Below are 24,730 nucleotides of genomic sequence, written 5' to 3'. Positions count from 1 at the left end.
AGGTATTATGTGGTAAGGAGCAATATAACACAAAATAATAGCATGTGCAGTTCTGGACAATCTCAGGCACACACACTCACACACACACACACCATTAATTCAGTCTAAAGGGAGACTTGGCTGAGTAATGTCTTCATGAGTATTATGTAACAGGCTCTAGGAGGACAGTCACATGGACAAGTGAAGGACTCACCTGTGTTTATATTGACCATTTGCCCCTCCTTTATCTCCTCTGCACCCTGACAAATCCCATCTTCACTCTGCAAGCACATCCTGTTAGCAGACATCTTGCGGCTGAAGAGAGTTTGAATTGTTTTGCTTCAGTCTGGTGTTTTCACCAATGGAATCAACGATGAATCAACATCTCACATAGCTTTGGTTGTGAGGAGAGAGATGTGGGAGGCTGAATGTAGGAATTAACAAATGCAAGATGTGCAACTGCGTGAGTAATGCTGGACTGGCTGTGAAGTGACGTACTTGATGCGTGTTATGCTTACTGTAATTATTTCCTGATTTGTCTTGGTAGGACAGGTGCTGAAGCAATTCATAGACCTGATGTGTGGGTGAGCAGAAATAAAGCGGTGACTGCATCGCTGTCGACACCTCCAGAGATTCTCTGCATGAAGCAGGAAAAAACGGGCATGCAATCAGAGTGAAAAGAAACAGAGAGAGAGGAGGACAGAAGAAGAGAGAGAGAGAGAGAGAGAGAGAGAGAGAGAGAGAGAGAGAGAGAGAGCGAGAGAGAGAGAGAGAGAGAGAGAGAGAGAGAGAGCAGCGTGCAGGCGAGAGAGAGAGAGAGAGAGAGAGAGAGAGAGAGAGAGAGAGAGAGAGAGAGAGGGAGAAAGAGAGAGAGAGAGAGAGAGAGAGAGGGAGAGAGAGGGAGAGAAGATATATTTGACTATGTGGGTGTGTGAAGTATCAAGGCATGCATCATAACTGTGGATTTGTCTTGGAGCAGCTGGACGTGTCAATGCAGCACCAGGACATTATTTTTTCCATCCAAATGTGTTATTTTGTACTTTAAAACACCGGGAATGGTGCTTGTGCTACGAAAATATGTTGTTTTGTTTCCTCAAGGACATCATTAACTGGGATTACAAAAACATCTATTCAAGTTAAAGTGATGCTGAGTGATCTATGAATGTTTCTTGGATCATGATAATGCCTCTCCAAAGTCAATAATCAAAAGAAGAAGAATCTATTCAAGGTAAGTGTGGAATCACTGTGAGTGAAGGGTTAAACCTTTTCAGTGTTTTGATGTTTTGGTCGTGTATAGGTATTTGTATGGTCGTTAACCAGTTTCTATATTATTGACCAATTATTTTAGGCTTAAGAAAACGTTTAAAGGTTACAGTTATGATTAGGTTACACGTCCAATCTATTTATGTAAATCATTGCGTGGTCCTCGCAAATAATCAAATAATGTGGTCCAAGTTTGTGTGTGTGTGTGTGTGTGTGTGTGTGTGTGTGTGTGTGTGTGTGTGTGTGTGTGTGTGTGTGTGTGTGCATGCAGTTGTCTGTGCTGTTTGGTACTGAAACTTGACTGCTCAAAGCCCAGTAATGTAGTCAGCCCACGCTGATTCTCGTTCCCATGGAAACTATAGTCCAGTGCTAAAAGCAGTTCTATTCTCTACTGAGAGTGCGTGATGGTGTGCATGCATGTGTGTGGGTGTGTGTGCCTGTGTGTGTGCGTGTTTGTCTGCTTACTCTGAAGGAAAACAGTGTTGTAATGAATTGATTGCTGTTTCGTAAAAATAGAGAGATTTTGTATAAAATAAGAACATATTGCTTCCAGGCTCCCTCATCTGTTTGTGTGTGCATATTATCAGGATTTGTTCTCGTGTTAAATTCTTTATACATGTACATTTTGCTTTTCTCTGTTTTGATTTTTGTGTCCTGATCGTTTCTCCATTTTAAGCTTAATCCTGATCATTCTATTCTTTCTGTTTCTGTCTCTAAGATGGCTTTCAGCTCTATCATCATCTGCCTCCTGTCACTGATTGGCTGTGGCTCATCACACCTCTCTCCCCCTCCCCGGGGCTGCAGTGTGGATGTGGACCCTCCGTACAGAGTGCTGTGTGACCTGGAGTCTGCGTGGGGGGTGGTCCTGGAGGCTGTGGCTTGCAGCGGGGGCCTGACCTCTCTGGTACTCTCTGTAGTCCTGCTGGTCAAGCTGCGCTCCATCTCTGAGCCCGCTAGGCGTTCTGGTCTCGGGCCTCTTCTCCTCCTCTTGGCAACGTTGCTTGGGCTCTTCTTTCTCTCCCTGGCCTTCCTGGTGGGCAAAAACGAGGCCCTGTGTGTGGTCCGCAGAGCCTTCTGGGGGCCCCTTTTTGCCCTCTGCTTCTCCAGTTTGTTAGTCCAAGGTGTGAGGCTAAAGAGGCTGGTGGCTGGTAAGACGAGCCCGTTGGGGAGCTCTCTGGCAGCACTTGGTATGGCCTTGGCCTTGGTTCAGGGCATCATCTCTGCTGAATGGGTCCTGCTGACTGTAGTCAGGGAGGGACACCCAGCCTGCGAGTACCCACCTTTAGACTTTGCCCTGACATGCAGCTACACCTTGGGGCTACTCCTCATCGCCATGGGGCTTTCTCTTGGAGTGGTGCTGTGTGGTGGAGAATTGGGCACAGACGGAACAGGTGAAGAAGACAGAGAAGCAGATAGTGAAAAGCGAACATGGAAGTGTAACGCCGTCTGGCTCTTCCTGTCCTCTCTGGCATCAGCTCTGCTATGGGTGGCTTGGCTGGGCTTCTATCTGTACGGCAGCCAGGCGCTGAGGGTCAAAGGGAAAGGGGAGCGTTCAGGTGTAGGGAAGAAGGATGTGAAGGTGCTGGACGAGCCTGCACTGGCAGTGGCCCTGGTCATTCAGGGCTGGATCCTGCTGCTGTTACACGCTATTCCAGAAGCCCACCTGTGTCTGCGGAAACCTACATCTTCCTCCACACAAGATTTCTTCGACACCAGTCAGACGTCTGCACCGCCACAGTTTGGAGAGGAGGTCTCCACACAATCTCACCGGACCTTCGCGGATAACCAGGCCTATGCCATGGAGGAACGCAGCGCAAGTATGTCATGTATGTGAGAGAGCAAGTGTAATAGTGTGTGTATATATAGATCGTATTCATATCTTTGGCCATCAGTTATGAAAACATGTTACTTCACCAGTTTCATTGCAGACAATATGAAGATAACACAGATTTCTTTAAAAAAACAAAAAACTTTTCGTTTACAGTCACAATCCTGATTTGTTTGATCATGTACTGTATTGTCTAAATGATAAAGAAAACGCAGTGTTTTGAGTTTTAGTAAGGAAAGTTTTTGCTATCAATTGCACAGACGTAGCAATCTGAGTGTGTGTGTGTGTGTGTGTGTGTGTGTGTGTGTGTGTGTGTGTGTGTGTGTGTGTGTGTGTGTGTGTGTGTGTGTGTGCGTGCGTGCGTGTGTGCGTGTGTGTGTGTGTGTGTAGCGCTCCGAAGTGGCACATATCACGGCAGCCATGGGAGTGTCCGACCTGGCATTGCTTACAGAGGTCAAGTCTACCAGCCCACTGAAATGGCCTTGGTCATGAATGGTGGCACAGTAAGTACAGCTGAAATACTTTTACTTTGTCTCTCCATATCTGACTAAAAGACAGACAGAGAAACTGACAAACAACCATAATCATACACCTGGTTGGTTGAGGTGATCCTAACTAATGGAGCGTTTTACTTGTCTCTTACAGATGCCTACAGCCCCAATTAACTACACTGGAAGACGGTTATGGTAACACTGTAAAAGACTTGAAGAGGACAGCAGCAAAATCTCCTGTTGCCTACGATAAGGGAAATATTACAATCAAATCCATTTAAAGGGGCTCTCGGGTATTAAAGGAGCTAAATCTGTTGAATGTTTTTGTCTCTAAACTCTGAGTTTTACATTTTAGAAACAAACTGTAAAAGTGATTCTGCTTGGTGTTTTTGTGACTGACTCTTTATCAGCTGAAGTCCGGGAAGATGTGATGGAGCTTCCACATTTAAAGTGTATTCCTCAGATTTGTACATGCGGTCCTATCTGTAATATGTTAATGCACTTAAAAGGGGCAACTTCTCGGCATTAAAGAGCAGAATAATGTGGCATTGGCACCGCATTAGCTGCCATTGGATCATGAGGTAGTTCTGATTGAAAGGTGATTTGCCTGTCATGTACTAAAAAAGGATTCTAAACCAGTGCTATGAATTACTAATATCTGATAATCGATACAACTTCTTATTAAGAAATAGTACTTTACCTTCCAGAAACTAATAATTTGTGTTGTGATATTCATATATTCTGCTGTTCTCTTTCTGTTTGGCTTAAAGCTGCGATTCAGGAGATTATGATGTAAATGACCTGCATACACCCACAAGGCTGCCTCGGCCTCTCTTCCAGCTGAAAAGACCAAAAGGACTCGCACAGTACTTTTCTGTCATTAACAGAGCTTGTTTGTGGTTCTGGAGGACTAGCAGATGCTGTAGAGAACGTTTTCAACAATGAAGGAATAACTTGTTTCGGATCATTTTAAATACTGCAATACCTATTCTGCTGAAAGGGGTTTACTGTTGTGATTTTGCACTTTATCTGCGCTGATTTTGTGTGGGCATTGTTATAATGGAGATGTGTAATCATTTAAGATGCATGACAAAGCTCAGTTAAGTTAAGAGTCAGTTCATACAAACCACACGCACAAAACCAAACATCCATTTCCTGCTCACCCCTACTGGTATGTAACATGCAGATCATTTTGGTTTTGAGACTCTCGCAACTGAACTAAAATGGAGGTGATTGAATTGAATATATGGATCCCAAAAATCCAGAAATTTCATGTTAAAACTAATTGTTGTTATGTCTGTTATAATGCCTGGATAATTCTCAGAAGACACGCAAACACACTGCATCTGCATGGTTAGATTCCACTTGGGATGAACAGAAAAATATGCTTTTTGGAACTTAGGGTTTGTGAACTGACCCTTTAATAGGAAATTAACTATGATACAATTGTATTTTTGTGATTTATAGGACTTTTATATACATGGAAAAGAAAAGGAAAATACCAGTTTTAGAATGTTTTCCCTCACCGTTCCAATTTATTACTAAATATTACACGTTTCAGTGTGTCAGGGATACATGGAAACATCTCATCCCAATTCTATCAATTATGATGAGAGCATTCAGTTTGAAGAAATATATGGTTATTATGGATTGTGACTCTATTCAGCAATCTATCTGAATGTGCAATATATTTTATGTTTACAATTTTAAAGCTATTTAAATTATAGTTTACTATATCAGTGCCCTATATATAAAGTGACATAATGAGCTACTTAGGACCCAGATGAGGATCAGAGGGCCCCATGTAAATTTTCACAATTTTCTCATTTCATTCTGATAAATACATTTGAAAATGCAGTATTACAAGACTACCCTGCCATAACTCAGTCCAGAGCATTTTTTGCAAAGTATAAAAGGCATTCAAATAACACTCATTATGTTCATGCCACTGCCATTTATTTTAACAAAATTGAACTAAATTTTTGTACTTTTATGCATTTCTATACATGCTCCTATTATGGTATTTAAGTACACCAAACATATTGCTGGCAAATTGATTGTAATCACCAACACAACAGATGTTTCATCATGTAAATAATCCAGATGTGAAAAATACTGGTATTTTCCTTTGAAATGCCTTTGTGATAACACAATCACTTTTTGATGGCAGCGTAACATGAATGTCTGTAATGTAATTTGCACAACGTGGCTAAATACATCAGTGCACATTTCTTTGCCCTTAAATCTTCTGTTCAGTATGTTCTTGTGTTGAAGTGAACTTTTCCCCCGGTCCCTCATCCTTTACAGTACATTTACCTTGACTCCACATTACTGTTGACATACAGGAGGTGACAGTGCAGGGACATACATGTTGTTATATGGTGTTACTTTTCTCAAACAATTACAAATTAAACTGCTTCATAGTTTAGTATTTTGACTTTTTATTTTTGACTTTCCTTTTTTTTTTTTTAATTAATGTCACATCTCAGTCTTATCTGATGTCAATCTGGTCACAATGTTTATGATAATTGCTTTGCTAAGATTTCCTCTCCTTTGAATTTGGCCGTCAGTTAGAAGATCAAAGCTACATAACCCAACCCCCAACATACTAAAAATGTAAAAAGTTTTGCTCACTTCCTGTTACTTTTTCCTTTTTGACTACCGACTTCTGGACTGTCCACCTTTGAGTCAGAGCACGGCTGTGGAGACAAGGACAGTCAGGCGTTCCCAGCTTGCATTCAAATGTGAACATGACATTGAAATCTAGATAATTACAACCAGTGTCATGACTTATTATAAGCTATTAAAGTCTGTATTTTCTCCTTTGTCCACAGACTCGCAACAAATATTTAAACAAAAACAAATGACATTGTAGAATGAGGTATCATTGGTTGAGTTCCAGCTGAATGTATCCATGTGTGGCAACTTTCAAGTTGTACCCTTTTGATACAATGAGCTACAAACTGTAAATCCAACCCAAGGATATTTCCATTTATTTTTATTAGTCCTGTCAATGATATTTTTGAATTTAGTTTCATTTTCCCTTTATTTCTGTTCATAAGTTTTGTTTTAATTTAGTGACCGCTACCATTTGGCTTTTCAAAACAAAGAAAGGAGCCACCAAAAGGTCACAAAACACACGCACAAAGTTATTATTATGGAGGCAAAATCTTTGCAAACAATTGCGAACCCTAAAGCATCTAGAGATAAAAAGTTTATTTCAAATATACATGTTGTTCTTCAGAGGCCCAACCACCACGACACTTTATGGACTTGTGTTTTGTGTATAATTACAGGAATGGTAGTGAAAGTACAGAATATTAACATAACCAAAATGTTTTGGGTTTTTTTAAATCTAGTTTAAAGATTAAAATCAAATTAAAACAACACAGAAGGAAAGAATCCAAAAAGAAAACATAATAACGCCAACACAATATACGGTTGGTGTCACTGACAGGAAGAGGGCAAAACTACTTCCGGGTCATTACAGAGTTATCCACGTGAATTCGCTAAACTAAACAAAGTAAGTACACAGCTGATCTGTTCCTAATATAGCAATATTTTATGTTTTATAAAGACATAATGTAAGTGCAGGACTCACTGGGTGTTTGGTTTATGTGATCGCTAACATGCAGCGAACGGACGCTTTACTCTGCTCTCTTACGCTCTGTCTGTCACACACTGCGTCACGTGTGCAATTCTACAAGTAAACATATGAGAAGCTGCACTCGGGTTCCGTGCATGATCACATCCATATCATGTAGAAAACGGTGCATACACGTAATATGTGTGGGAACCACAAGAATAAGTCAAACCAGCTCCCGTATTGTTTTTGAAACATTGGCGTCATGTTGTTGTGATGTAATTTGACATTATTTTGCTAGTCAAACTTGTTTACTACTCCATTAATCATGCAAAAATCTGGTTAGTTGTAACGGTTAAGAAAGGGATTTTTTTTCTTCCCATCAGTAAACCCGGAAGACTTGCTGAGGAGATGGCGGTGGTGGAGGTGGAGGGTGAGCAACATGTAAAGATGGATGTTGAAAAGAAAAAGAAGAAGACAACCAAGAGTGGACAAGCCTGTGTGACTGAAAATGGAGGCAGCTCGGGGCATGAGGGATGTCCAGAAGAGCCGAAGAAAGAGAAGAAGAAGAACAAAGTTAAAAAAACGATTGTCGAAGATGGATGTTCTGAAATGGAGAAGAAAAAGAGGAAAATCCCTGCTGAGCCTGTAAATGTTCCCAACAGTGTTGAAGTAGTAGATGGAAATGATCATGGAATCAGCAAGAAGAAGAAGAAGAAGAAGAAGGAGGGAGGGCAGGCTGAGGACGAACCTGGAGAGGAAACTGCAGACGCCTCAGTGGAATCGGAAGCAGGCGTGTCAAAGAAAAAGAAAAAGAACAAGGTTAAACAATCTGTTCAGTCTGAGGCAGCGGCAGCAGAAGGAAATGTAGAGGAAGAACAGCAAATAGCAAAGGATTCATGTGCAAAGAAAGGAAAAGGTCACAATGAAGCTACAGGGGAAGGAGAAGAAGGAGTCAATCCAACGAAAAAGAAGAAGAGGAAAGCTAAAGCAGAAGATTGTAATGCTGCCACTAACAAAGAGGGAGATGAAGCTGAAACACGGGAGATCCAGAAAGACACTAAGAGGAGGAAAGGAGCCCCAGAGGGAGAAGAAAAAGAGGAGATGGATAAAATGAAGAAGAAAAAGGAAAAGAAGGCCAAATCGAGTGAGCGTTCTTCTGTAGAGGAAGAGGGGATGGAGCAAGAGGGCGAACAGAAAAAAGAAGCAAAAGAAAATATGAAAGATGCATCTCTGGAGACTGGGGGTGCAGAGGAGAGGGAACCCAAGAAGAAGAAGAAGAAGAGCAAAAAGACAACCTCAAACGGAGAGGGAGAAGAACAGTGTGAAGACAATGGAGAGGAAACAGAACCAAAGTGTAAGAAAAACAAAAGGGAGAAGAGCATCAGTGGAGCAGAAGTGGAGGAGAAGGCGGAAATAAAAGCAAAGACGAAGAAGCAGAAGAAGATAAAAGACGAGGAGAAAGGATGTGAAAAGGTGAATATGTGTGTGATCATTGGGTCGTTTTGCTTTTTCTGGCAGTTGTGTGAGTGAACGCTGAGTTTGTTAGATGCATACGTTCTGTAATCTCGGCTGCTTGAATGATGTCGCCTCATAAGGTGAAGGAACTGGGAGAAAGGTCAGATGATTTGGTGAATAACGCTGTTGTGCTGCTGTTTGTTACAGGAAAGAAGACGCTTGGAGGCAGAGGAGGCACCGCCACCTCAGACGCCTGCTCAGCCTTCGGTCAGTAGCTGTGCTGGAGAGATGAGATCAGTCTGATCTCTCTTTAGCTTCTTTTCTTTGTGTGATCCTCTGGCTCTGCGTCTATTTAATGACGTCATAGTGCTGATCATTCCATCTCTTTATTTTTCATCATCGTATGTCTTTTTTTACTGTCCTTGCACTGAACAAACTTTGTAGCAGCGATTGTCTGTTTCATGCCTTTTGGGGACACATCAGTCTCAGCTAGAGCTTGAACTTGCCTCTCTGTGCTGCAGGGTTTGGGACAGTGGAGCACGGCCCAGTTTGACAACTCCAATCAGCAGCAGAAGTTCCTAAGGTTGATGGGTGGCTTCAAAAAGGGCTTCCAGCCTGCCGGTACGAGCACCGGGGGAGCGAACATGGCCCTGGGGAAGGACGAACAGCAGCACCTGCAGCAAGGCCTTATGGGAGAATTTGAGCGTGCTCATTCGCGCAAAGTTGACTTCAATAATAGGGGTGCAGGACTTGGTTACGCTGCACCTTCCAATAAGAAGTTCGCTATTGATATCAGTGCATGTCGATCGGTTCGCTTTGATGATTGATCTAAGTGTGAATGATGGAATGATTGTGTGTATTTTGCATGTACAATATTTGATTGAGATGTTTTTGTATTTCCACTTGGTGCCACTTGAACTGGATCCTTCAATACATAACTATGAAACATGCAGCAAAATCGACATAAATATAATTGAATTACAGCTTACAAACTGTACTGTATACTGTATGTGTCATGTTAAAACAACAGGTAACTCGTCTGAAAGAGATGCATGGAGTTTCTGTAGTTACAAGACCAGAACCATGCAACAACCCTGACATGTCACTGAGAAGATGCTGATTTGGCAGGGAGCAAACCATTTTTACATACGTTTAATAGTCGATGTCGGTGTCCAACTAGCATGCAACTATCCTACATACCATGGAGGGGGGGGGGGGTCATATGGGACCCCAAGGTGTGAAAGACTCAAGACAATAAATGCACCTTTGTCTTCGATTGACTTGAAACTGTCAAAGGGGTGGTGAAATGTCTAAATGAAAACATGCGAGTGAACACATTGAGGTCTTTGATAGTCACTTTATTTCATTCTTGTATTTGAACTCTGCTGTTAAGTGAAGACAGAATTGGAAAAGGGAAAGGTTTCTTCTTGCTTGCTGTCGAGTCATTAAGTTTTGATGATGGGCTTTAAAAAGAAAAACAAAAGGACTATTTTGTACTTCAACATTCCGAGTGGAGTAGGTGGGTTGTAATTTTGGTTATTGGACATGAGTTAAAACAAATAAGGAAAAATGGATTGTTTTTCTTATAACTGATCACTGGTCACATACTCGACTTCATCTGGCTCCAAGGCACAGCCCTCACTGTGCAGCACTCTAGTCAGAACAAATGTGTCTGCTGCTGGAGGTCCTTGCTTGCTAAATGCAGTGTCTATTTCTTTTCCCCCTTAGCAGGCGACGCAAGCTGAGCCTTGTACTAATCAAGTTATAACAAATAACCTTATGCAACCAGCAATCTAGAGCCAAGGCTTCATGCTGTGAGCTAGTTTGCCAGTACACCCAGTGCAGTTGAGGAGTAACTCACTGTCTACACTTCTCATCAGCTGGTTCAATGGCAGACGAACTAAATTATTTAGAATGTGCCTCGACATCATTTTGCAACTGAGCCTGATGCTGCCCAGTCTTCACAAACTGGCACAACTGGATGATGACACGTGCAGAGGAAGGATAGTTAACGAACCAAAGTATTAAGCAAGACGTGAAAGCAGGAAGCAGCCGCTGACGTGCACATCATCCAGTCTCTCAGAATACATCCTAGACAGAGTCGGTGACAGCTTTCGCGCGTGATTGTGTGAGTGAGTGTGTGTGTGTAGGGGAGAGGGGAAGCTTCGTGTTCCTTGCGGAGGAGGAGTTTCAGGGGCCCCGTCTGCCCCGTCCGGCCATCTCACGCCTGCAGGTACTCGGGTTGCACTCGCGCCACTTTGCGGAACTCTTTGACGTGGGTCCGGGGGCACTGCATCTCACACCAGCTGATGGGCACCATCTGGGCACCTGGTTCACAGGAACGCCGTGTGAAGAGTGGATTACAGCGCAACATGACACACATTAGAATTATAAAAACTGGTATGAAGAACTGGGCAAAAATCACATTTGTCCTGAAGTAACATAAAACGTAAAACATAAAAAGTAAAATAATCTGCCTTCTATTATTGCTTTTGGTCTTATATTGGTTTTTAGTGTGTTTCGTTTCCCCCCTCAGCAAATTCTGATAATATCAATCAATCAATCCAAAAATATGGATTGAATCTTATTTATATATATGAATGATATGGTGATATGTAAGCCTGATGAAGTCTTTCTCTACAGCGATTTCCACAATTTGCGGCACCTTGTATGGAAACAGGGTCCCGCTGTATGAATCCAGCATAGAACTGAAAGCTTCCTTTACCTGCTTCACTGTGTGCCACCACAACCCCCAGCTCATTCTCTGCTGTCGTCAACAGGTAGTTCGACTGCACGTCGCCCAGGGAAATCTGACGTCACAGGTTAAGGCTCCAAAGATCATACACCGATTGCCAAGATACCAACATACTATTTGAATATATTCATAAAGCTATTGTAATCTAAACAGACACACACAGTAGCTTATATGGGGGAGATAATGTTTGAAGATCCTCAGATCTCGGTGTAAGGCATTAAATGGGAACTGACGCAGAATGTTTAAGTCAGCTTCATCTTTGTGGTTGAGGGATACAACTTTTGCCAGGACGATGTCACCAGGTCTGAAGCTTTTGTATGTCTCCACCTATAACAAAGAAAGAAAAGTCCAGTCTCAGTTTTGTGAGCAAAAGGAACAGCTGTTGGACACTGGAGCTGGCGTGTGATCTCAAACGCACCTTGTCTTTTTCTGTCGCTCGTACATCTTCTTTTCTGGAGAATCAGGAGAGAGGATGAGGATAAGAATGAAGGCAACAAAGAATGACCAGAAACTAAGCTCTTCGCTGTTGAGCCCGGTCAGGAGGGGCCGTCACTTATATGGATACCTGATAGTTCCTCTGAAGCGATCCTTAAGCGGCGTGGAGCCCACATAGAGGATGTGGACTTTGGCGAACCTGGGGTTGATGCTGGTCACCTTTTCAATCAAAGAACAGCAAAGGTCAAGGCAAAACACCGCCACGGACTGTCGCTTCGGGTAAACACGCCACCAAGTATCAACACATACCTTACACGTTACTATTGCTCCTACATCTGGCAGCAGCTGTGTTTCTGTTTCCCTTACCACGGAGATCACCGGTAACTACGCAGAAGCAGAAACACACATGAATGTACACACAGCCACAACATTTCACACACAAACACACAATATTCTTGTTTTATTTGCATGATTCCAGCTGTAACTTGCCAAAGCAATAGACCTGTCACACAAACATGTGATGCATGTTTCACCTGAGGACGACTTAGGTGTGTTGCGCAATCGTTACAAAGTGCTTGTGTGGCTCACTGCCTACCCACGCCCACCACACGCCTCCTCACCTGCTCTCCTTCGTTTTTCCTGAGCACATAGCCTGCAAGCGAGGAGTAGATGTAGCCATGTCGGCAATACACCCCTGCGCCGGGACTACAGTCTTCTGTGCTGCAGAGCTTGTCACCTGCGTACAAAACAACAGGGAGAAAGACAGAGGAGGTGAAACAAAGACAAGACGAGGAAGACACACTTCACACAAACGGATTTGTCATGGGCAATGCAAATACATATTATTACAGAAAAGGCAAAATCATGTGTCAACCAGGCTGTTTGTATAAAGTTGATGTTAGAAATCACATTAGCAGCTCACTTAAAACAAAATCTAACCTTAAATCTGACTTTCTTTCTTTATCTTTTACACAAAGTCCTGTGCCATTAATACAGCTTTGTCTCATGTTATCTCAGTTATTCTAGAGCTGTTTGGCCCAAAGTAGCCCTTAACTGTCTCAAGCAGTCAAAAGTGCAAATTTCACAGCTGCATTGCATTTAGCTACATTGTCTGCTGAGTTTAAATCAAATAACTAAAGCAGAGATAAATCTGAATTTGTGGTTGTAAAAACGTTTTGAAGGTGTTAAATATACATCAAAGCCAGTTACTGAAAGGCACCCAACTCCTCAAACATTTCAAAAGACCCTCTAACGTATAAAAGGGGCACTTGTGGACGCCTCAAACCTAAGGGAGGCTCCAGTGCCTGCACTCACGGGGCGCCAGCACAGAAACAGATACTTGTAAAACATTATACTAGACCAGAGGTTACGCCCCTAAACTGTCAGCTGTCATCACACTCACTTTTACCTGATTAAATTCCATAAAGGCCAAGAGTTACAGTTCATATTATCTGACATGTGTGTTATACTACACAGTTGTGCATGCACAAAGCTAACCATTCACACTGACTAGTAATATATTATATACTATTATTATAAATACACCAAATTTCTGAACTCATTGCCAGGTGAAAGCTGCTTAAATTACTACATTTAATAAATGTTTGAAAAGACTACGGAGCATTAGCAACATTTACTGGTCCGAAAATGGTGAAATTTACAAGACCTAGACTTGGTTGGCATTAAACAATTCTGCGTGTGGCTGTTGCGTGGATTGAGGGCGTGTAAAGGGTGGGTCACAACAAGTTAGAGAAGGAATGCTCCTGCCCCGCCTGAGGCGATGGGCTGGGCTACTGGCGGACCAGTCTCAAAAAGTAAAAGTAAACAATTTACAGGTAAATACGAGTCCCCGCAGATAGAATCGAACACACGCTTACCATAAAACAGTGACATGCAAGATCCACAAGTCACACAGCAGGCAGTTTAGTTATGAAGTGACATTATTAACGTGGAAGCTCTAGTCGGACCGAAAGTAAGACTAATTGAGATGGTAAAGGTCGCAGCACGCATGGCAGCAGCTATTCCGCACCGTCCTGCCGCAGTTCAGCGCCCAAACCCGGGCAGCACACAGGCGCCATCATGAGCGGAAAGCATAATGCAGTGTCTGGACGCTTGCAAGTCCATCTCAACAAACATTTGAGATAAATTCAAGAACCTCACCTGGAACACACAGCCTCATGGGCGACATGTTTTCGAGAGGAGCAGCTCGCCAGTCGATTGGCTGTGACGACGAGGTCTCGTCGATTCCGATTGGTTCAGCACAGCGGCGGCAGCGATGGCGGAAACGGAAAGAGAGGACAGCTTATTCCGCCATGTTTGTTGTGTCACAGAATTTGAGGTCTGGGGCTTTAATTTAGTTCTTTTGAAAAACGCCAACATTCAGAGAAATATGTATTTCTTCGCACTTCTTCCACGTAATATGCCTAATGTCATTATCATTTATTATACAGGCTCTTTAAAACATTTGTGCAGACATTTGTGTCATGATTCAAAGACTAATTCAATTCAACTTTATTTATATGGCGCCAAATCACAACAGACGTTATCTCCAGGCACTTTATACATACAACTATGATGGAGAATGATGTCAGACAATGAGAATAGGTTTTATCCCATAGCACTTTTATTTTTTCCCCACACAATGTCACAACAAACAAACATTAGCAGTGCAGAGCAGATCAACTTGGCCCTTAAGATAGCAGCCAGTGTTAACATGGTTACATTGTTCGCACTGGGCTTTACTTACATAGGCTGGGAAGAGGAACGTTCAGGAAGAATCAGTAAAGTGAGTCTATGTTACTCTTATGTTGCTAGTTTGCTATTTATTGGTCCCTAATTAGCATTTTGGTCAGTGCTTATTACAATTCATATTACAGTCGTTTAACTTGGCTTGAAATGTTAGAATATAAACCAATTCATACAGTAGATTGTTGTGATGTATCACTGAACTTAAAGTGCATGGGCACGTTGTGTGTCTATGTGTGCGTAAATCTTTGATGATACATAAATAACCTTGTAACCTTAATACATTGTTAATCTGTGCTGTGTTCTACCCAGGGGGGAAGCCTATTTCTTGGCTTTACCCTGAGCAGCCACAGCTTCCATGGCCTTCTTCACGGTCTCCTCATCTCCCAGGAACTGCATGGGTCCCAAGGGCTTCAGGTTCTTGTCCAGTTCGTACACGATGGGGATGCCTGTGGGCAGGTTCAGCTCCATGATGGCTTCCTCTGACATACCTGGAAACACAGATGAGCGAAATTTAGAACCATTTGTGAGGATTTAATGCTGCCTGACTTTGTGCATCTGATGAACTGTAGCAGGGGGACTTCACTCCACAGAGTCTGTCTATCTGTGCTGCTGCTAACTGGTTATGTTGGCAAATTTAGTCCTAAATAGTTTCTGCTCATAGGAAGTTGCTCATAAAGATGATTGATTTATTGGTTGTTGTTTTTTTTTTAATTAAATCAAATCCTAGTCAAATATATTACATTACAACTGTTGGATAGCTCATTGTGTTTTCATAAGAGTTTCTCATTAAAAGGTGTTATATAGGTGAAAATATTTTTTCTCTATACATTACCCTCAAGATGCTTGACAATTCCACGAAGACTGTTGCCATGGGCAGCGATAATAACCCTCTTTCCCTCTTTGATTTGGGGGACAATCTCATCATTCCAGAAGGGCAGAGCTCTGGCAATGGTGTCTTTAAGACTTTCACAGGTTGGAAGCTGGTCCTCTGTCAGGTCACCGTAGCGCCGGTCCTACAGAGGTAATGATGTCAGTTGTATTATAGCCACCAAGCCTCAATTGTACTTGGCGGGTAACCAAAATGTGTATGTGAGAGTCATAGTGAGGGAGAATGGTCGATTGTTCTTTTGGCGACTCACCTTGCTTATGTTCTGATAGTAAGCGTGGTCCGGGTCCATAGGTGGAGGAGGGGTGTCAAAAGAACGCCTCCAGATCTTGACCTGGGCCTCTCCATGTTTCTCGGCTGTTTCTGCCTTGTTCAGCCCCGTGAGGCCCCCGTAGTGACGCTCATTTAGGCGCCAGGTCCGATGGACAGGGAGCCACATTTGGTCAATGCCATCCAGGCAAAGCCACAAGGTGCGGATAGCCCTCTTCAGAACAGAGGTGTAGCAGATATCAAACTCATATCCAGCATCTGAGGTGAAATGGATGCAGAAGAAATGCAGGAATTCAGGGACTTCGTATTTCAAATGTATAGAGTGCCGTGTTGAGCAAGTGTATGAAGGGGAATACAAACAAGTTATTTTTTGTAGACAGAAATACAACTCCAAAGAAATTGAATTTTACCCAGCGACTGATTATCTCCGTTTATTACTCTTCTATTAATATTTACACATTTGTAAATCTGCTTTTGCTTGCTCAGTGGCAGTGTGAGCTAGGAAACGTTAGCACACTGTGGCCCCCGCTTTGTCCCAGAGGAACACAATGTCTTACCCCATTTCCGTGACAAAGCTATCAATGGATGGTTACAACATTCATCAGATATTTATTTCTGGTTCATAGAAAATCAACCATTGTGTGCAGCAAAGTAAACGAAATAATCTAAAGCACTGTTTGGAAATCTGCCCTGGTCATCCCCGTTCCACTCTACATAACCCCACTAAATCCAGCACTGTGAATAGCAACACACTTACAATGCAAACAGTAATTATCTACACTGATAACAAAGGCATCTTTGCGAGGCAGCTAGAACATTCTTTCCCATATCTCAGTGACTATTCTCTGTGTTCATTCTAACTATTTTGAAATCACAGATTTTGACAACTTGCTGGCTCTCATATACAGATAGTGAGCTTATGTGTGGAGTAATACACTGATGACTAGCATAAATCGGCTTATTTCAAGTATAAACTTATAACAGTTTAAATTTTAACACCAATAACAAATAGAAACCACTTAATGTGACATTTTGAAATAAGTGTGGCTCTTTCCCATTGTTAAGCAACGACACACACTGTCACTACTCAGAATGGCATTATAGTACACCAAATTAATTTACAGTACATGCACATAAACACATCAGCTTATTGGGTGAACAAAGTCATATCAGAATGTAAAGTAATTATGATGTCAAATGATGCCATTTTGTTGTTGACATCATCCCTCAGGGGTTTACTAACTTATTGAAATTATTATTGAAACTTCATCTTTAAATGCTCATAATCACATTGGCTATTAACAATGACCAACAATTGTGCTTTATCAGTAATTAATTTGCTGTTGGTCAACTGATTGAGTCTTCAGGAAGAATCCTTGCAATATTAGCGTTCTTCATTTTAAACCACCTGCATTTCCTCTAGTTCCTCTACCCCAATTTATGTAACAGGGTCCTCGGCCAAGGTCTGATGTACAGCATGCTCCTTCCACAAGTGGGCCAATTATGACAAACAATATAACACCAGACCAGACTTGCGACCAAAAAACTAGATTGGGCCCGATCTGACTGCAGTGGCATCTCGTCAGTAGCGAACGAGTGACGTTTGAAAGCGGAGCTACATAAGAGATGACAAACAGAACTGCAGGGGTGCTCGAACACCAAAAGGCCGCTGGTGTGTGTGGGACTTGATAGTGCTACAAGGGGTGGAATAAATATAAATTTCCATCCATATTTTGTTCGTTTTGGAATAATATTTAGATGTGAGGTTCCGGCCCAATCTGCCGTGTCGCAGTGCTCTGACTACATGTTTCAGTCTCGCGGTTGCATAAGCACTAGCTTGCTCAAGTAAGTCAATGACCGACAGAAAGTCTGGTTCTGCGCTGTGACACTGCGCTACCTTTCAAGGCCTGGCCTCCTCTCCTGGCCTCCTTCTCGCCGGTCTCACTCAGCTCCGCGTCGAACCAGCCACAGAATCGGTTCTCCTGGTTCCAACAGCTCTCGCCGTGGCGGATCAGCACCAGCTTGTACGCAGCCATCCTCACGCCGATGTCCTCTACGGTGGATTTCCGGAAACTCTGTATGAAATTACTTCGCTTAAAATGCGGCAAAGATGTCTGGAGACGTGTTGTGATTTCACCGCAAACCCACAGGCGGCTAGGGAGAATTGGACGCAGTGTTGTCGGAGCCTTGGCTGATGAAAGACAGCCCGCAGCAGAAGGTTTACGGTCTTGGCTCGGTTGCTCAGTCTGAACTTGACAGATCGCACGACCCGAGCTCACTTCCGGTTGATTTCCACCAATCAGAGGGCGAGCTGCGCGTGATGCAGGAGGAGGGAGGCTGGAAGATGCGCACAGAGGCACGTCCGCACACCGCGCAGCAGCGAGCGCGCACGCGCGCGCACACATACATACATACACACACACGAAGAACCATAGCCTGTAGCCGCGTCTGTTTTCATTGAACGCTAATAGCGCGCTGCAATTACGCGTTTAGTTATCAATAGTCTTCCCCACGGGCTCATTATGCTCCCTGTTGATGCTTCCTAACTAGAAGACACTCGGAGATCACATACCAAAACCGTCTTTTAAAGATAACGTTAAAAGTTTTTTTATCAGGATATTGGCTTGACTAGACTATGATCAACGTCACCCCTCCGGTTCTTGCCATTTAACTGTAGTTGTTAGAGCGCCATCATCGGGTCAACTGATGTTTCTTTAAGTAATCATTGCATGTCTCCACCAAGATTGGTTAAAATAGACTAATTTATTTAGCAGACACAGAACGTTTTGAAAAATGAGCGGCTTCCATTCAACTTTGGCGGCCAGCCAACAGTGAGACGGCAGAAGTGTTGTCCACATCGTTGACCAAATCGTCATAATTTGATCAATATTAATACCACACGGTTCAAGGGTTATGACCAATGTGGCAAATTAGAAATATGTGACTTGATACACAGCCCCAGAAGAATTCACAATCATAAAATAGAAAGAAAACGATATGGACGTTATAAATGTCAAGATCTTGACACCTGAAACACAAAAAACATGTTAATTTTATTTGTCTAGCAGAGGGGTCGGGAACCTATGGCTCACAAGCCATATGGCTCTTTCGATGGCGTCATATGGCTCGCAGACAGTTCTGAGCTGACATTGTTAAACACGCATGCGGCTCTTTGCCGGCTGACGACCGGCTGATCGCAGCGCACACTGTGAAGTCCAGATGTCTGTGTTTCATATAAGGTGATTACAGTGTCCTACGACACAGGACCCAAACAGTAAATGCAGTCAACAAGATACAATGTTATACATACCTCTGATATTTTATTAAATTAATGTAAATTTGTATTTTTTTCATATCCCAATTGTAACAGTGAAAATAGTATCACAATCTAATTAATACAAATCGAATTGCATTGTTAATTATATTAAATTTCAGGTGTAAAAAGAAGTATATTTATATATATACAGATATATATATATTATTTTTTATCATATTATATTTTATTCATTGGATGAAGCGCTGTGTTGTCACGTGTCACCTGTGGGCGGAATTATTCTGTCTAATCAGCGTTGGAGAACCGGTTGTTGACGCAAATGTTTGAACGCGGATTGGTCAAAGAGCAGACTAGTCAGCAAGTCCCGCCTTTTCCCGGAAGCTGAGAGTCATCTGATTTTTATATGTGTGTTTCCTTGTTAGCCCGCTTCGGTACTAGCCAGCCGTCGTCCCATATTCTTTCCGACTTCAGATTTCTCCATTTCGTCATTTTCATCCAAAATAATGGACGAGACGAGTCCACTTGTCTCTCCGCTTCGGGACTCCGGTGATTTCTCTTACGGTCCAACAGAGCCCACCAGCCCCCGGGGCGCGTTTGGAAGCACACCGGGCTCTGTTGTCCGTATCCCGGCTGGCAGCCCGGGACGCAGTCGGGAGAGACAGCCGCTACTGGACAGGGATCGTGGCGGTTCACCGCGGGAGCCGCATAGGAACGACTTCCCGGAGGATCCCGAGTTCCGAGAGATCATCCGAAAGGCCGAGCGAGCCATAGAGGAGGGGATCTACCCGGAGAGGATCTACCAGGGATCCAGTGGAAGCTATTTTGTCAAAGACTCACAGGGGGTAAGAGGCTGTGTTAAGTGTCTGACCGAAAACCACTCGTCAAAGTGCATCCCGTCCCCTTGGTTGACTAAATATGATGGCATCGATACATTCAAAGGTGTTGTTAATGTATGAGGGAAAGGCCTCCTTCTCTCCAGCCTGCGATGACTTGGCAGATGAGCTGTAAGCGGTGTCAACAGTGTACAAACCTACCTTTTTTTGGGTTGTATAATACTTAGTCCACTTGACTGAGTCTGACTTTATCATGTACCGTGTGACACAAGACTTTCACCCCTGTTGACAAAGTGACGCTATGCAGATTATCATTTCGGATAGCTCATCGTCCTACTGGGGCAGGTAGTAAACCTCCATTCATCAGCAGCACACACATTCACAGATAGCATTACTCTCACCTGTTATTTCAAGTGTGTTCTTACCTTTTAAACATGTATTATATATTATATTTCTGGTTAAAGGACCATACAAGTTTCTAATCAAGTGGTTGATTTGTTGCAGCAGTCATAATCACGTTTCTTAGGTACTTAAACCTAGACAAACTAGATTATACAAACCAAGCTTATTCAATTATCATCATTCTTTACAGTGTCTCCTGACTTTTTTTAATCATGCCAGATTACTGATCAGGCCCTCCGGTGTACTTTGCATGTCAATTCCACTCTCGAATCATCCTACTATGACCACAACGCTCTGTTTGAGGATTTGAAAAAAGGAAGTGTGTTGGTGAACAGTGTGAAATTCTGCACCCTGCACCCTCTTTCCATGTGACGACATTCTTTCAGGCTTCTACCATTGAAGAATTGATCATTGAGACAAATGCTGTACCTTTTGCAATCATACACTGAAGAGTTGCAGCACGACACAGGAATGTTTATTTCAAGCTGAATGTTTAAGGCCCAGCTCCTCCCACTCTGCAGTTTCTTTAGTTAGTCACCAGCGTGATTTGGTGGTCATGTGCTAGTGCTCTATGAGGGTATAATTCTCTTCATGACCAAGTTTCATGTTGTAATCTGTGTGTGTGTGTGTGTGTGTGTGTGTGTGTGTGTGTGTCATACTAATGTAATTCAACATGTGATTTCTATCACCAGGAGATTTGGCATGCAGGCCTGATTATTCACAGGTTGTTTGAGCTAAATGCTGTTGCAGTGAATGAGATGTTCTATAGTATTTGCACAGAAAACATAGTCCCCAAATTTCAAGTTTCATTATTCTATAGACACTCAAACGTTTCTATATCTGATCCTGCTCTTTGCAAACGGACCATCTTAAAATCACTTCACATTCTGATTCTCCCTCTCCCCTGACTCTTCCATCCTCTTTCCTGCTCCTCTTACCTTTTCTGCCTTAAATGCTAATGTTCCCTCTCTGCCTCCCTCCACAGAAGATCATTGGTGTATTCAAACCTAAGAACGAAGAACCCTATGGCCAGCTGAATCCGAAGTGGACCAAGTGGCTGCAGAAACTGTGTTGCCCCTGCTGTTTCGGCCGTGACTGTTTGGTGCTGAACCAGGGTTACCTCTCGGAGGCTGGGGCTAGTTTGGTCGATCAGAAGCTAGAGCTCAATATTGTTCCCAGGACAAAGGTATGCCCAAACACACACTTGATAAAGCAACACCCTAGACAGCAAATGTCTCCGTTTCCTGATCAATCTCTCTCACGTTAGGTGGTGTATTTGGCCAGTGAAACGTTTAACTACAGTGCCATAGACAGGGTGAAGTCTCGGGGTAAGCGTCTGGCCCTGGAGAAGGTGCCTAAAGTGGGCCAGCGCTTCCACAGGATTGGACTGCCACCCAAGGTAGGGGGAAGTCATTCTGTGTTTACTGGTCTGTTGATGGTTGTAAAACCTTTAAGTAACTGCTAAAGATGGGCTGCGAAGTTGCTTCCATTAGCTTTGAATTTTGCTTAAAATATATTGAATGTGATATTTTCTAATAAGTTTTGAATTTTGCAGGTCATTTTTCAAATCTAAGCTACATTAAAATGATATGAACACAGTTAATCTGTTTAAAAATACATCTCTCAGCAACACAATGGTTCACAAATTCATGATACATGGTCTTGGCAGTGTTTTAGGGAAGATACTCTCTTGAAAGTGGACAATGACGTAATGATCTAATCCCGATCTTGAACACTGAAGATCCTCTCCATTTCCATCAGGTTGGTTCTTTCCAGCTCTTCGTTGATGGATATAAGGATGCAGATTTCTGGCTGCGGAGATTTGAAGCGGACCCATTGCCTGAGAACACCAACCGCCAGCTCCAGCTGCAGTTTGAGCGCCTCGTCGTCCTTGATTACATCATCAGGAACACAGGCATGTGCATAGCTCCCCTGGTCAGCACTATTACAGTTAGGTCATCAGAGTGGGAATGTTCTCAGCAGCACATATTAAAGTGAATCATTTAGAATATACAGCAAAGTATTAAAAGCTTTTATGCAGTCGGAGCGGTAAAGTGTGTCTTTGTCAGCTTTCACCTAAGTGTGTTACTGAATTCAGTTGTGCTTTTCTAGACAGGGGAAATGACAACTGGCTGTTGAAGTATGACTGTCCCATGGATTCCGTTGGACATAGGGTGATTATACATATACACTTAAACATAAAGACAGAGAGCAAGTGAAGGAGAGTGTACTTTCATATGCATGGCTACATCTGTATTTGTTTACCTGCTAAAATTTCTCATCAAATATCTAAAAAAAATGGCTGCAGGACACAGAATGGGTGGTAGTGAAGGATCCCATCATCAAGCTGGCAGCCATAGACAACGGCCTGGCCTTCCCCCTCAAACACCCGGACTCGTGGAGAGCATGTAAGCATCCGCACTGACCTCCTTATAAGCAGCTCCTGAAAGCTGCTCCTGTTACATCTGTCAGATATCTTATATCTTGATTCTTGTTTCCATTTTCATTGCACGAGAGATTTCCTGGAAATTACCTCACACCACAGGGAAAACATCTAAGTAGTGATTGATTTATTGTAATGATAAACTTCCTGGTGTGCATGATAGGTAATTCACCTTTTCCTTGCCTGATCACCAGACCCGTTCTACTGGGCATGGCTTTCCCAGGCCAAAGTTCCTTTCTCCCAGGAGATCAGGGAGCTAGTCTTGCCCAAGCTGTCCGATCCCAACTTCATCAAAGACCTGGAAGAGGATCTCTATGAACTGTTCAAGGTATGAAATAACTTCACTCATGAGGCTGCAAAGGTTACAGGGAGAATGGAGAGAGAGGAATGTCAGTAAGGAGCACTTTTTGATGGCTATTGTGTATTGTGTGTTGCAGAAAGACCCTGGTTTTGACAGGGGACAGTTTCACAAACAAGTAGCAGTCATGAGGGGGCAGGTGAGTTCTCTAAAGCTGTAAATGTGATTAGATGGTATTTAAATTTCCTGGTCACCAAAGCCAGTTTCACTTTATTTTGCAATGAAACACGGTCCTCTCCTACGCACATGACACTCCTTTTCTCTCACTGCCCCACCTTAGATACTGAACCTGTGCCAGGCCTTGAAGGATGGCAAAACGCCTCTTCAACTGGTCCAGATGCCACCGGTGATTGTGGAAACAGCCCGAGCACCTCAGAGGGCCAACAGTGAGTCATACACACAGAGCTTCCAGAGCAGAAGACCATTTTTCACCTGGTGGTAGAAAAGGAGAGGGAAAGAAAGGAGCAAAAGAAGGAATGTACGAAAGGATCCAGTGTGGATGAGAGAGTTCAGGTTTTTGTCCTGATATGGAAATGATCATCACCGTCCCCCTCCTCTCCTTATGGACACTGGCTGCAAAGAGAGGGAACAGGTGGAAATGTGAGGCCAAAAGGGGAAGACTGTGACAGCAGAGATCTTTTCCTGTTTGCCTCTGTGCCTTTGTGTAGACTTCACTGAAGAGTAACTATTGAATGGAACACATGAGCGAGAGCATGAAAAGATTTCAGTGAGATGCCATCTGTTTTATTTTGGACACCTGGGTGCACATACACTCACACACACATATACTCACACCAGTTGAAAGCCTCTCGCACACTTGTTTTTGAATGGAAGGTGCATTCCATGTTTTGTTTTTATGTTATACCACTTTGCCTTTTAATATTCACCCGCATACTCCTTGACACAAAGTTCCGGGCTGGTGAGAATAACGGTGCCACAAGTGAGAACCTGTGTTTGTTTTATTAAATAAGAGAAGTGCTCAAAGATTTAGGCACTGATGAGTTCCGACATTACCAAGTAAATTTGAGCAATGTGAACTGGTTTCACATTTGTGCATGACTTGCAAGTTATTTGCAGAGATGTTGGTGGCGATGAGGAACTTTTGGTGATAGAAACAATTTAAGCTGAGAGTAATACTATCGGGCAGCCAAATGTTCCTTACCTGAGGGAAAACAAAGAAGACTATCTCATCAGCGAAGGAAACAAATCACAGTAGTTGGAGTTTTGCCAGTGGATTCTGCTCAAGTTTGTATATCAGGTTGGCAGCGTGGCAGGAGGCAGACGGGTTTAGTCAGTCCCAGTCAACAAACTCCTGTTTGAGTTGGCCATGTTGATTTCTGTTCATTTTCTAGATCATAGGGTGGACCTCAATAAACAAAGTAACTTTCTGCCGTACTGACATGAAATGTATTGTGATAATGCACTGTATAAATTGTATGTAATATTTAATGATAGATTATAATTAAAATGTATCCCATTAATACAGATGATGTGTACTGATTAATGTTAGAAATACAGTTTTATACCATCACATGGAAACTAAGAGGCACTCAGAGATCACAATACCTCCACCAAGTCAAACTGTGACTCTAGCTCTCTAGGATGAGACTTTGATAAGACTCTTCCCCCCCCCCCCCCGAAAAAAAACAAACAAACCTTTGAGCCTATCTGGCTGCAAGGTTATTGACTAAATTGAACCATTGTTGTCATAGTGCCACCATCAG

General features: G+C 42.9%; 5 protein-coding genes across 6 annotated transcripts; 3 read left to right on the top strand and 2 right to left on the bottom strand.

Annotated features, from left to right (window-relative positions):
• Positions 1–1,960: 1,960 nt before the first annotated feature.
• Positions 1,961–3,760, top strand: gprc5bb (G protein-coupled receptor, class C, group 5, member Bb). The gene is made up of 3 exons (XM_076148180.1): positions 1,961–3,059; positions 3,461–3,573; positions 3,716–3,760. The coding sequence occupies exons 1-3, from the start codon at positions 1,961–1,963 to the stop codon at positions 3,758–3,760; spliced, it is 1,257 nt and encodes a 418-aa protein (XP_076004295.1).
• A 3,256-nt stretch (positions 3,761–7,016) lies between these two features.
• On the top strand, positions 7,017–10,085 carry knop1 (lysine-rich nucleolar protein 1). Its single transcript, XM_076147673.1, has 4 exons — positions 7,017–7,084; positions 7,531–8,620; positions 8,810–8,869; positions 9,124–10,085. The coding sequence occupies exons 2-4, from the start codon at positions 7,556–7,558 to the stop codon at positions 9,427–9,429; spliced, it is 1,431 nt and encodes a 476-aa protein (XP_076003788.1). The 5' UTR covers positions 7,017–7,084; positions 7,531–7,555; the 3' UTR covers positions 9,430–10,085.
• exosc1 (exosome component 1) lies at positions 9,945–14,059 on the bottom strand. The gene is made up of 8 exons (XM_076147675.1): positions 13,953–14,059; positions 12,413–12,528; positions 12,102–12,176; positions 11,923–12,011; positions 11,776–11,809; positions 11,634–11,684; positions 11,328–11,412; positions 9,945–10,930 (listed from the first exon to the last, which is right to left on the bottom strand). The coding sequence occupies exons 1-8, from the start codon at positions 13,978–13,980 to the stop codon at positions 10,824–10,826; spliced, it is 585 nt and encodes a 194-aa protein (XP_076003790.1). The 5' UTR covers positions 13,981–14,059; the 3' UTR covers positions 9,945–10,823.
• A 334-nt stretch (positions 14,060–14,393) lies between these two features.
• pgam1b (phosphoglycerate mutase 1b) lies at positions 14,394–17,984 on the bottom strand. Its single transcript, XM_076147674.1, has 4 exons — positions 17,594–17,984; positions 15,680–15,954; positions 15,373–15,553; positions 14,394–15,028 (listed from the first exon to the last, which is right to left on the bottom strand). The coding sequence occupies exons 1-4, from the start codon at positions 17,730–17,732 to the stop codon at positions 14,859–14,861; spliced, it is 765 nt and encodes a 254-aa protein (XP_076003789.1). The 5' UTR covers positions 17,733–17,984; the 3' UTR covers positions 14,394–14,858.
• Positions 17,985–19,346: 1,362 nt separating this feature from the next.
• pi4k2a (phosphatidylinositol 4-kinase type 2 alpha) lies at positions 19,347–24,491 on the top strand. Of its 2 annotated transcripts, none has more exons than XM_076148083.1 (9): positions 19,347–19,812; positions 21,191–21,391; positions 21,473–21,604; positions 21,967–22,124; positions 22,322–22,379; positions 22,514–22,613; positions 22,843–22,976; positions 23,086–23,145; positions 23,287–24,491. In XM_076148083.1, exons 1-9 carry the CDS (start codon positions 19,474–19,476, stop codon positions 23,446–23,448), a joined length of 1,344 nt encoding a protein of 447 aa, XP_076004198.1. In that variant the 5' UTR covers positions 19,347–19,473; the 3' UTR covers positions 23,449–24,491. The 2 variants fall into 2 exon arrangements, with proteins under 2 accessions (XP_076004198.1, XP_076004197.1); XM_076148082.1 differs by having other exon boundaries at positions 19,348–19,812; positions 21,967–22,120; positions 22,318–22,379.
• Positions 24,492–24,730: the final 239 nt, after the last annotated feature.

Source organism: Genypterus blacodes, unplaced genomic scaffold (genome assembly GCF_046128005.1).
Source record: "Genypterus blacodes isolate CSIRO-AG114 ecotype Tasmania unplaced genomic scaffold, CSIRO-AGI_Gbla_v1 ptg000039l_1, whole genome shotgun sequence".
NCBI classification, from domain to species: domain Eukaryota; kingdom Metazoa; phylum Chordata; class Actinopteri; order Ophidiiformes; family Ophidiidae; genus Genypterus; species Genypterus blacodes.
The sequence above is the reverse complement of the archived record's forward strand: the minus strand, read 5'-3'. Positions and strand labels throughout refer to the sequence as shown.